The sequence below is a fragment of the Podarcis vaucheri genome, assembly GCF_965113315.1.
Source record: "Podarcis vaucheri genome assembly, chromosome: 16".
Taxonomy (NCBI): Eukaryota; Metazoa; Chordata; class Lepidosauria; order Squamata; family Lacertidae; genus Podarcis; species Podarcis vaucheri.
In genome coordinates, this window is record NC_138754.1 from 19,367,762 (window position 1) to 19,380,605 (window position 12,844).

The window sequence follows — 12,844 nt, forward strand, 5'->3', positions numbered from 1 at the left end:
CCTTCCAAGAAACGTGGACCCCCTTTTTAAACTATGTTAATGGCCAAAATCAAGACTTTGTTATACCAACTGCTCCATCTGTGCAGTGGAGAGGTTATGTTAAGTAATATGTCTGAGCACTGAAGGTGTAAGATTCTGTCCAAAGTCAATGGATGGAACAAACACCATCAGATGTACTGCTGAATGTTTCAAGGTTCTTGTATTTGCTTTAAAACCAGAAACAAATTTTTAAATTAAAAAAAAAATGCATTTATATTCCACCTTCTTCTCCAAGGAGCTCAAGGTGGTGAACAGGGTTCTCCTGCTCCTCACTTAACCCAAACAACAACTCTGTGAGGCAGGTTGGGCTGAGACACAGTGACTGGCCCAAGGTCACCCCGTGAGCTTCATGGCTGAGTGGAACCTGAAAACCCCCAGAAGTTGCTGACCTCCAACTCCCATCAGCCCTAGTCACTAGGATTTGGGAGAGCCACAGTATCCCCCATCTCAGCTGCAGGGAAACATGGAGCCTCCTGCAACACAAGGGAGAGCCTCACCTCTCCCAGCTTCGTATGAACCAAGCGGAGATATTGTGCAAGCTGATGGGGCCTCCCCACAGCGAGCGCAGCTGCTGGTGGCTGCCGGCGTACGAAGTGGTCAGGGGAGAGACGTAGATGGGGTATCCGATGGGCTGGTCGCAGGAGGAGTTGATCATGTTGCGCAGGGCCTGCTTGGCGTTCTGGATGCTGCCGCGCTCGGGGTTCCGGTTCCGGAGAAACACCAGCTCCTGCTGCTGCCCGGCCCACAGACCCCGCACACATTCCCGGTTCACCTGGAACAGAAGGAGGGAGGAAAGCGTTGCTCCGCAAGAAGCACACAGCACAAGTTTCCAGCTTTGGGAGCAGGAGCTGGGTGCAGGACAGAGTCGAAGGGGCATCCACCAAAAGCCCAAATTAGCTCCTCAACATTCTCTTCTTTGCACTGTTTCACCTTCTGAACCCGGAATCTCTGCACAAGTCCCAGGAGAACCCATGCCAATGGTAGAAGTTCTGGCCGCTGCCTGAGCAATGGATGTGGGTGCGCTGCAACTGCTTGGCCTTGCTGCCCCTGCTGGTTCAGTCAGTGACACACCCAGCTGCTCTTCTGGTTGGGATCCAGGCAGGTCTGTCTCCCCAGAGATGCCTCTTCCTGCAAAAGGCACCTCTGGGCATGCCAGGCATGCAAGCTCAGGCTAGCACCACGCTTGCAGGTAATCCAGACAGAGGCTCAAAGACGAGTGGGGATGAGCAACACCAGCTCACTTCCAGGCTCTCTCGCTTGCAAGCCTCCTCACACCGCCCAAAGCATTGTAGGAAAACCCTTTTGAGGTCATTTTAACAGCTATTCTAGGGTGGGAGCGTGGGTACACACAGAAGGCTGCACCCCTGCTTGTTCAACTTGCCAACCCCACCCCTAAATATCCCACGGTATGAAGATACTTTACTCAAACCTCTGCCATTGTTTAAAACCACAACTTTCTTCTCCCCAGCCCAGCTTTACTCTAACTTCTGCTGTTGTTTTTCCCATCAGTGTTCCTCCCTTTTCACTCCCATGCCATGCCCACTAGTGTTGTGCAACTGCAAGCCTTTTCTATTACTCCCCTACCAAATCCTGACTTCATGAAAATGCAGTATTGTGATGTGGCGAGGCACTACAAATCCTCCAACAAGGACTGCATGACAACAACCTTATATTTTTATGTATACAGAAAGATATAGGCAGTTTTGGGTGAGATGTTAACCGAGGCTAGGATGTTCTTCTGTAAAAAGGTGCAAGGTGGACAGGACAACTATTGCCAGCCAAACTAAAATGCTGGAAAGGGACTCAACAGAAAGCTTCCACAAGTCAGCAAAACCCTGATGGTGAAAATGATGCAAAGGACTGACTTTCCCAGCCTGTTGCCCTTAAGATGTTTCGGACCACAACACCCATCAGCCTCAGCCAGTGTGGTCAGTGGTCAGGGAAGGTGGGAGCCGGAGTCCACCAAGTTGAGGAAGGCTGCTATGAAGTTTATTTTTAGGAGCTGGAGAAACCAGGTGAGTCCACTGCATGAAGCCAAGCGCACTGGTCTGTCTTTGTTTCCCAGTGTGGATGCTTCAGGCTCTGCTTGCCCTGAACCATGCTGACGTGAGCAATCTTTACTCGCTACCTGAGTCCTCACACTTCCCTGACCACAGAGCTCAGCTTCTCCCCCACTCCCATGAAAGCGGAAAATCCATCCATGTCCCACAATCTCAGCCTTTTGCCCACCTTGATGACCCGGAATCCAAGGTAGCGCTTGTTGAGCATGATAATCTTGTACTCGTCGCTGGCGTCGTCCATCACGTGGCGCAGGGCCAGCAGGGCGGGTGTGTTGGTGAGGATGGCACTGCGCCAAGCGGGGTCGCCCTCGTGCGAGATCACCATCTTCTCCTCGTTCGACCGTATGGCGTCGTACAACACGGCTGGGTCGTCGTACTCATCCGGGGAGGTGAAATGGTCCTTGAAGAGGAGGAGAGGCAATGCTGTATTGCAAGGGGCGAGACAGGGAAGGAGCACCCCTGGCTCTGAGACTTCTTCCCCTGGGGGTTCCCTTGGGGGTTCCCCAGCTGGGTTCTCCCACCACTCCCCTGCCTCCAGCCAGTCCATGACACAGTCTGGCTCTGTATGGCAGCTTCCGATGCTCCTACTTAATTACGTGGGTGGGGCAAAGGCACACCTGGTGTAGCTTGAGTGACATGCGCACTCCGGGTGCCACCACGTGATGCAGCAGGTCCATGTCAGCAAAGACCCACTCATCGCGGGGTGATGTGATGCGGAAGTCCCCCTTGAACAGTGCATGCAGGCCGTACAGGAAGGGCTCCAGGCTGCAGAGAAAGAAGGAGGGAGGAAGGGAGGAATCACGGAATTGCAGAGTTGGAAGGGACTGGGGAAACCCAGTCAGATGGGTGGGGTACAAATAATAAAAATTATTATTATCCAGTCCAACTCCCTGAAACATAGGAATTGTTTTGCCCAATGTGGGGCTCGAACCTACAATCCTAAAATTAAGAGGCTCATGTCATGATTAAGATTAAAAGCCTTAGATTAAGAGACTGAGCTATGTTGTTCAGGCAGGCCACACAAGCAGGAGTCTTTAGCAGTTGTTCCCTATACAGTCGCACCTTGGAAGTCAAACGGAATCCGTTCTGGAAGTCCATTTGACTTCCAAAACGTTTGGAAACCAAAGTGTGGGTTCTGATTGGCTGCAAGAAACTCCTGTAGCCAATCAGAAGTTGTGGAACCCCCGTCGGACATTCGGGTTCCAAAGAACATTCACAAACTGAAACAGTCACTTCCGGGTTTGTGGTGTTCGGGAGCCAAAACGTTCGAGTACCAAGGTGTTTGGGATCCGAGGTACAACTGAATCCTCATCATCATCACCACCACCATCATCATTATACAAACTGATATGCTGCCTCGCTAGGCAAACAATAATATAAACCCATGTGGCAAAGCATTCCAATCAAACCTACTCTGGGGTTCTTAACACAGAGGGTGGGGAGGAGGCATGTCTGGGGCTGGTCTCACCTGGCTGACATGCTGTGGGAGGCAGTGCCCAAGGCCCGGCGCCCCAGGATGCAGAGCCCAAAGCACAGGGTGACCAGAGGGGAGTTCCATTCCCGGTCCACTGGCTGCAAAGAAAGAAAGAAAGAAAGAAAAGACACACAGAGGCATGGGAGGCAGAATGGGGCCCATGCACAGAATCTGCATTTGTCAGGGCTGGAGTCAGATGCAAGTCAGCACGAAGAAGCAGAGTTGGGGTTGTCAGTGAAGTTAACTCTTTATTCAAGGAAATGGCCTGCAGCTCAGAAACACTTCTTGCCCTTATAGAGCAGCTGCCAAGACTGAAGGTCCCAACCTTCCACCCCTTTGAAGGCTCCTCCTCTCCCAGATGTTTCCCAAGCACACATCTGGTCTCTGTTCTGACCTCCTCATTATGCTGCTCATTCTTGGAGACCAGGGTGGAGGACAGCTTGTTGCAGCAGGAGAGGGAGACTCAGATGGGTGGCATTTAATTATTCCATCTCTGGAAGACTCTGAGCAGCCCACATACATTGAGGGTTTGGGAAGACTTCCAGGAGAACCAGGTGGAACACCAGGCACCTCCTTTTTCCAGAGAGGGAGCAACCATTTCTCTCCTACAACAGCCCATGACTCACCTTCTCCCTGCGGCTAGCACAGTACTGGATCCAGTCGAGGTAGATGTTGCAGAAGGAAGCCAAGGTGATGCCTGCCATGCGGTGATCGTAATCCTCATCTATGTTGAGGTTGAAGGTGGGGTCGCTGTCGGCGTAGTTCAGAGAGGTACAGGGGCGGAGGGCCTCCTGGATCCCCTCGTTGCCCAGCCACTCCTCGAGCTTTGGAGAGCCAGTCACATAGTAGATGATGCTCTGCCAAAGGGAAGGTGGAGGTGATCACAAAGGATGGAAGGGGAGGGGTGTCTGCATGCCACAAGACTTTCTGTGACTGTTTCTCTAAACCAGGGTTTCCCAAACTTGGGCCTCTCTCCAGATGTTCTGGGACTACAACTCCCATCATCCCTAGCTAGCAGGACCAGTGGTCAAGGATGATGGGAACTGTAGTTCCAAAACAGATAGAGACCTAAGTTTGGGAAACCCTGCTCCAAACTTCTGTTTTATTTATGAATCGATTCCAATGAACCAACAATAAAAACATCAACAAAAAACAATATTAGACTGGGAGAAAAACCTCAATTTAAAAGGCTTGCTGGAAAAGGAAAGTCTTCAAGAGGCACCAGAAAGTTAACAGAGGCGGCATCTGTCTGATACAGGGATGGGGGGAAAGTTCTACATTAAAGGCCTCATTCCTAAGACCAAAGTGACTGTATGAAGCTCATGCCTGTTGGCTTGTTAGGCGGGGATTTCACAGATCAAATGCAACCGGAAAAAGGGACCCCCTAATACCAACCAATTCCTTTGGGAATTCTGTATGGTAAATATCAGATATGCATTGTTTCCAGGGCTCCCCCGGAACTCAGTTCCAGCACTTCTCAGGCGGGCGCCATTGCCATTTTAAAAGAATGAGGGAGATGTTCCTGGTGAGTTCCAGCACCTCTTTTTCTAGAAAAACAGCACCGACCATCTCTGTTACTTTTCTGATGCCTGCTGAAGGCACCAACCTCTTTCAACCAACCTTTTCATTTTTAGAAAAAGAAAACTATTGTGACGTAACAACCATTACTAACAACCCAGAAGTGCAGTAGTACAGATCTCCCCTCCCAGGCAACGAGGTTCACCTTGACGTAGTAAGTGATGAGGATCTTCCTAAGATCGAAGACCTGGAGCATGGAGGCGGCATTGTTGTCGCTGATGCTGTAGCCCTCCAGGACGTACTTGGTGGCAGCCACCTCCCAGGCCAGCCAGCGCTGCCCAAAGGCTGCGTTGAAGCTCAGCATGCGCGGCAGGTGGCCCGGCTCGCAGCAGCAGCAGCCCTCGTCCTCCTCCACCCCCTCCGTGATGGCTTCCACCTCTCGCTGCTGGCAGTAGGTACCTGGAAAAGAAAGGGCAGCCTGCACGTCAGTCTGTGGCAGCAGGCACTGACCTCTCTGTGGCCCATGGGTCCTAGTCACCTTGATAGCAGGAGATCTGAGCCCACACTTAAACAAGAACACAGAGATCCTTGCAGATAAGTTGAGGAGAAGGGCTACTGCCCCCTCCTTGCTCATGAAATAGCCAATCTAATGCCTAGGGAGGGGGATCACTGGCGACTCACATCACAGCACAGAGGGTTCTAAACCTTTCAACAACAGTCTCTTAATTTTGTTTGCCTGCGCCGCTGCCATCAAAATTGATGGGGTTGGATGATTCCACCTCTGGGCTGGCGTGTTGCCTACCTCCAGCCTACAGGCTAGATGCAAGGATGGAGCTCAGTGGCAACTCTGGTATATCCACTTAAAAAAGAACCAGGAGGCAGGGGATGGGAAAAAGCCCTTTCTCTGCTGCGACCCGCTGCTAGTTAGTGACAGTATTTTAACTGTTCTTAATTCTGAATCTTAGGATTGTTGTAACCCACCCTGGGACCTGCTGGAAGGTGGGTAATAAATTTTAATAATAATAATAATAATAATAATAATAATAATAATAATAGAATCATAGAAACACAGAGTTGGAAGGAACACCAAGGGTCATCTAGTCCAACCCCTTGCAATGCAGGAATCTCAGCTATAACATCCAGATGACAGATGGCCGTCCAATCTCTGCATAAAAACCTCCAAAGAAGGAGAGTCCATAACCTCCTGAGGGTGACTGTTCCACTGTCGAACAACCGCCATAACAACAACAACAACAACAACAACAACAACAACAACAACGGCCAGCCTTCTGCACCCTAGTTACCTACAGGTGTTTTGGACCTCAACTCCCATTATCCTTGACCACTGGCCAAGCTGGCTGGGGCTGATGGGATTTGCAGTCCAAAACATCTGGATGGCACCAGGTTGCAGAAGGCTGCAGTAGGCAATACTGGAAGGCTGAATGGGCAAATCAAGTCTGACTTGATATAAAGAAGCTTCCTATGCCCAGATTTCAAAGGCCTAAATGTCCCAGGTTCAATTCCCAGCATCTCCTGGCAAGGCTGGGAAAGACCATTACTGAAACCTGGTGTGTGTGTGTGACAATATGGACCAGGGACAGCCCATGTGTAGAGACCCAGATGTTGGGCGTCCACCTCCCATCAGCTGCAGCCAGTGTAGCCAACCGTCAGGGAAGGTGGAAGCTGTAATCCAGTCTTCTGGGGCCCTCCAAATGTTTTGGATTACATTTCCCATCGGATCCCACAAACAGCCCCAGGAGCAGTCTTCTGTCCCAGGAAGATTCAGCAGGAAGATCATGGGCTTCCCCATCGCTTTGGCCTCCCTGCCGACTTACCGCGAAACTCGAGGCCCCGCAGCTGGAAGGTCACCAAGCCGTTGCCAATCTCGATGAGGTGCACGAGGGCGTTCAGGTAGTCCGAGGCCAGGATGAAACAGTCCCCTGTGGTGTAGTTGCCCCAGCGCCCCAGGATCAGGTCCCCGCAGAGTGTGTGCTGTAAGGAGCGTGTCAGGTGCTCGTAGAAGATGGAGTTCAGGTTGTTGTCATCGGCGCCTGCAAATCGGGACAAACCATATGAGCACAAATACGTAGCAAAAGCACAGGGGAGGCAGAGAGGAGCAGCCTTCCAGATAATCTTGGATTCCCAACTCTGCCCTCATCATTCGGGACCCAGAAGGGCTTCCCTCCACAACAGGCAGGCTAGTGATTTGGGCAAAGGAGGGGGGGCTTTCTTTGCCCATGGTGCATGACTGCTGCTGGCTTCCATGGCAGCTCAAGTGTTGCAGCGCCTGCTTTGCACCCAAGAAACTCCTGGAAAGCTTCTCCATTTAAATGAATCAGCCAATGAGAACTTATCTCTGCCCAAGACCACAAGGAGCCACTGCCAGCCAGTGTCACTGGGCTGACGGTCAAAGACCCTGACTCAGCATAAGGCAGTCTCCTGCCTTCAGGGATGGGGACTGCAGCTCAAAGATAGAGCCCCTGCTTTGTGGGCAAAGGGCTGCAGGATCAGTCCCTGCCATCTGACGCAGCAGGTCTAGGGAAGGTTCCCTCTCACCGCCTGGAGAGCTGCTGCCAGCCAGAATCAGCAATACTGGGCTAGACAGAAGATTAGTCTGACAGGATGTAAGTCAGCTTCCTATGTGCCCTTATGACTACCTTGTGGCATTCACACTCCAAGACCATTTAAGCAGTGCACCGGCTCTTTTATTGACCGTACTGCGCTTTAGCCTGGGAAGTGCCTATGTTTATAAGCAGAGGCAGAGACACCAGGCATAGCGGATGGGTCCTGTTCTTGCAGCAAGGAACTGTAGCCCAGGGACAGGTGACTTGTGGAAAAAGCATTAATCACCTCCCATCATTATGCCTATCAAATTCAAACTCCCTCTGTGGCTGCACTAAAGTTACATCTAATATGGCCTTTAGTCTTTCGAGCCGGCAATGTCTGGATACGAAACAGCACTTATTAGTCAGACCCACAGAAGGCTGTGGGATTTCCTTTACAGGAAAACATGCTTAAGATTGCACGGCAAAATTATTTTAAATGTGCGGATTTATATAGAAAGGTGGACGGAGAGCCGGAAAACAGCCACAGAACTAAAGCAGAAGATTTACTCTTATGGTACAGTGGCTTTTTTAGACCAGGTTGACATAAGAAATGGACTAGGAGCCAGAGTTCTGTGCCAATCCCTGACCTGCTGTCAGCCTCAAGCTCTCTAGTAGGGGGCCACCCCTGGAAACACACCTGGGTTGCGGTCAAGCTGCGTGGCCAGTCGGGTGTTGGAATGGTCAACTCTCTTGGTGCTGAGAAGGAAGGAGAGAGATTAGACAGGAGGCGGATCACCCACTTCTGGCTCTGGCCTGCCCACCCCTGGATCCAGTCCCACCCACAATCAGCAGGAATGTGGTCCTGGCCAAGAGTATGGACCCTGTGATCCAGTGAGGAAGGGCTGTAGCTCAATGCCGGAGGAATCCCTTTGCAAGCAGGAGGTTCTGGGTTGCGTCCCTGGCATCTCCAGGTAGGGCTGGGAATTGTCTCCTACTTGAAACTCTGAACAGACAGAGCCACTGCCAGTTTCCCAAACTTGGATCTCCAGTGGTTGTTGGGAGTACAACTCCCATCATCCCTAGCTAGCAGGACCAGTGGTCAGGTATGATGGGAATTGTAGTCCCCAAACAGCTGGAGACTGCTGGGTGTAGACCAAGAGTGGGGAACTTGGACTGCAACTCCCATGGGCCCCGGCCAGCATGGCCAGTGATGAGGGATGATGGGAGTTCCCCACCCCTGGGGTAGACAATGCTGGGCTAGATGGACCAAAGAGCTGTCTCCATACAAGACAACGTTTACGTCCCTATTGTAGAAAGCTCACTCCGGAGTCATTTTGAACTCACAGCTGTCCATGAAGGCGCAGCTCAATTCTGCGTCCAGGGCAGTTGTCTATATCAGCTCCATCTGGTACGCAGACTGAGAATCTACCTGCCCATGGATTGTCTCACCAGAGTGGTACATGCTCTGGTTATCTCCCGCTTGGACTACTGCAATGTGCTCTATGTGGGGCTACCTTTGAAGGTGACCCGGAAACTACAACTAATACAGAATGCGGCAGCTAGACTGGTGACTGTGAGTGGCTTCCGAGACCACATAAAACCAGTCCTGAAGGACCTACATTGGCTCCCAGTATGTTTCCGAGCACAATTCAAAGTGTTGGTGCTGACCTTTAAAGCCCTAAACGGCCTTGGCCCAGTATACTTGAAGGAGCGTCTCCACCCCCATCGTTCTGCCCGGACACTGAGGTCCAGAGCTCACTGCGAGAAGCGAAGTTACAGGGAACCAGGCAGAGGGTCTTCTCGGTAGTGTTGCCGCCCTGTGGAACGCTCTTCCATCAGATGTCAAAGAAATAAACAACTATCTGAATTTTAGAAGACATCTGAAAGCAGCCCTGCTTAGAGAAGTTTCCAATATTTTATTAATTATTGTATTTTGCTGGAAGCTGCCCAGAGTGGCTGGGGAAACCCATTATTATCATTATAATATAATTATTATTATTATCATTACTATTAGCAGCTGAGTGGCAAGGGAGATTGGCTCCAGGGTCTCCCTGCAACATGCTCGGCACTCACTTGTAGTCGCGCTCCCAAAACTTGACAGGGCGAGCGTAGGACATGATGAAGACGGCGCTGCCCAGCAGCGGGTTGAGAGGGGTGGAGAACAGAGCAGATAGGACAGCCTGGACAAACAGCATTGCAGAGTCTGGACAGGCAGGCACAGTTAAGGAAACATCAGCATCAAGTTCAAAAAGGACAAAGTCAAATACCTGGCTACTCTTGCTGCTGGTTCAGTGTCCAATGTCAGCAAACCCCAGGTGCTGAAAGTTACAGCCAGCCACCTGCTCTCTGTCTGCAGCATTCACCAAAACAGGGTGCTGTAGGAGTGGCAGTGATGCACTGGGATCTGGGAGACCAGGGTTCGCACCCACACTCAGCCAGGAAGCCCAATGGGCAACCTTGGGCCAGTCACTGCCTCTCTCGGCCTAACCTACGTCACAGGGCTGCTTTGGGGATCAAACAGAGAGGCGGAGAACCATGCTGAACTCCTTGAAGGAAAGTTGGGGGTATAGATAACAGGAAACAAGTAAAAATGTTGACCATGGCTGCTCTAATTCAAGCTACTGAGTCACTGACGAATTGAATCTTCCTAGAAGCAGCTTATGCTGCCCACCAGAACATCATGTGGCAGTGAATCCCACTGGTTAAATGTGCAGTCCTGAGTCTGCTGCCACTCCTGTTGGATGACAGGGGTTGTGTTGAGAGCGGAGGACAGAAACAGAGTAGGTGGAATTATTTCCGTTTGCATCACTCATCATTTGTAAAACACTCGAGTGTTCCTCTGCCAAGTAAATTTCATGAAATGAATTGACTATTACTGAGAAAAACTCTGAACGCGCTGCCTTCCACATCCACCCCTTGGCTGCCGCAATAGGAAAAGGATACGAGGTACGGCGAACGGCTGAGCGAAGGCGTGGAAAGCAGAGCCCCACGTGATCTGCCAGGGGGCGATGTAGGTGAGCACAAACCGGAGCTTGTATAAGAGGTCCCACAGCTGGAGAGGGGATGGGGTGCGGGAAAAGAAGAACAGAGAAGATTACCCACAGGGAGCTCAGTCCAGCAGTAGAGACTAGTGGATCAGAGAGGAGAGGGAGCAGACTGGGATGGCTAAAGGATAGGCCCCACCTGAATTTGATAAAGGAAAAATTGCCCAGCAGAAGTCTTGGGTCACCTTCCCTATTCCCAATGGGTTGGTCCACAATCTGTGGAGTCCCTGCCTGTCCTCCTCCCCTGCCCCTCCTCTTTGCCCTGCACCAGACACTCCTCGTCAAAGACTGCGCTGCATGCCACTTTCCAACTCCTTCCTTCCTTTGTGATTTGCTATGCTGCCAGGGATTGGCTCTTTACTGGGTAAAGAAGATAAAAAGCCCTTCCAGATAGCGGGTGACAATGATTATGCAGTCCTCTGGACAGGGTAACCCAAAACTTTTGGGTTCCCTCAATACACTGAAAAGGAATGAGAGGTACAAATGGTTAAAAACAGCAGCAGAAACCTTTGGTTTCCCTTTGTTTAAACTGTAAGGCGGCTAATGGGTTTACTGCAATTTTTTTAATGTTGCGAACTGCCTTGGGAATGCCAGTTGAAAAGTAGGCCACAAATCTACTGAAGAATAAAAATAAAACCAACCAATCAGTAAATAAACAGAAGGCAATCTAAACACAGGAGCGCAGGACACAAATAGGGACTGTCGTGTTAGAACGAGCCAGTTCCTCAATTCCAAGAATGGAGCCAGCCACTGGATACCAGTGATATCTGCAACAGAAGGTTGCAGTGCAAAGTGCTCCAATTCATAGCTCCAGCCAACCAGCTAGCCGTGCCACCTTGCAGGACACTCCATTCCATTCACCTTTCCCACACCATCCATTTCCCCTCCCCTAACAGTCAGCTAGCATTCCACTGAGCCACACTCAATTCTACTTTGGGCTGTTGGAGGGACCCCTCCTTCCATTTCTTATGCTTCTGCAAACTTTTGAGTTCTCCTGAGCCTGGTGACACTTCCTTGCTGTGAAAGGACAGTGGAATTTCTTTTGGCTATGTAAAAGCCAGTGTCGTGCAGTGTTTAGAGTGCTGGACTAGGGACCTGGGAGACCAAAGTTCAAATTTGCTCTTTTTGTAAGCAATGGAGCTCACAGGGTGGTGACCTTGGGCCATTGGCTGTCTTAGCCACCACCTTGAGCTCCAAGGAGAAACAGAAATCAATTAAATGAATGAATGAAAAAAATAAAGAATTCACACTCAGAGAAGGAGTTTGATATTAGTTCATAGAAGATCTGCTATCACTTCCCAAATGAATGGCACCAAGTCAGAGGAAGGCACTGCAATGCATTATCCTATCCCCTTGGACCCCAAGCAAACCTGCCTGTTCTGCCACAGTCTAAGGACTGGTTAGAGCACGGTGCTGATAATGCTTAGGTTGCAGGTTCGATCACCGTATGGGAGAGCTACATATTCCTACATTGCAGGAATGATCCTCAGGGTTCCTTCCAACTCTATGATTCCAGGACTCTCTTCCTGACAGGAGAGGGGGGTTCAGGTCAGCACCCACCTTGCTAAAGAGGATGGACATGACAAAGTAGTCGGTGAGGAAGCCCTCGGAGTACTGCTTGTAGTCAAACTGGAAGAAGAGGACAGTGAAGCCCAGGGCGATGTACTGCTGAGGGGGGCAGCAGAAGGAGCAGCGCAGAAGTTTCATGCCTGCAATGGTGATGAGGAGGGCTCGGCAACTGGGATTAGAGGGGGAGGGAGGCAGGGAAAGGGAAAAGAAGAGAGAATATGTTACTCGTGCATCTGTCCTCTACAAAATAAAAATAAAAAGGGAAACCCAAGGTTCTTAAAAGTTTATTGCTAGCCAAAGGCATTTGGAGCCCAGTGTTCATGATTTCTGATCACAAATGAATCGTGCAACGCTTCTGCAAAATGTTTTTCTGCAGGCTTTGCACACCGCTCCTGCTATTCATTGGGAGAACCAAAGAGCCAAATGCAGACACAAAAGTTCCCCTCAGTCCCCCACCCTCCCGGTACGCTCTGGCTTCTGAGATTCTGCCAGGCACAGCCCACTGACGTTCAAAGCACAGCTTCATAAACGCAACAGTTAGAAACTCACTTAAACACACACATAAGCACACGCTTTCAGTTCAGCGCCAACGCC

The 12,844-nt window shown here is 50.6% G+C and overlaps 1 protein-coding gene across 1 annotated transcript in view; it reads right to left on the reverse strand.

The window, feature by feature from the left end:
• The window catches only part of PCNX3 (pecanex 3), a 47,997-nt gene that overhangs the window by 5,966 nt on the left and 29,187 nt on the right, over positions 1-12,844 (reverse strand). The window contains exons 22-32 of the mRNA XM_082202700.1: positions 12,242-12,419; positions 10,581-10,689; positions 9,711-9,840; positions 8,335-8,393; positions 6,927-7,142; positions 5,297-5,550; positions 4,200-4,430; positions 3,568-3,671; positions 2,717-2,864; positions 2,269-2,499; positions 537-811 (exon numbers count right to left, since the gene is read on the reverse strand). Of these exons, the coding sequence (XP_082058826.1) occupies positions 537-811; positions 2,269-2,499; positions 2,717-2,864; positions 3,568-3,671; positions 4,200-4,430; positions 5,297-5,550; positions 6,927-7,142; positions 8,335-8,393; positions 9,711-9,840; positions 10,581-10,689; positions 12,242-12,419 (1,935 nt within the window). The remainder of the gene's footprint in view (positions 1-536; positions 812-2,268; positions 2,500-2,716; positions 2,865-3,567; positions 3,672-4,199; positions 4,431-5,296; positions 5,551-6,926; positions 7,143-8,334; positions 8,394-9,710; positions 9,841-10,580; positions 10,690-12,241; positions 12,420-12,844) is intronic.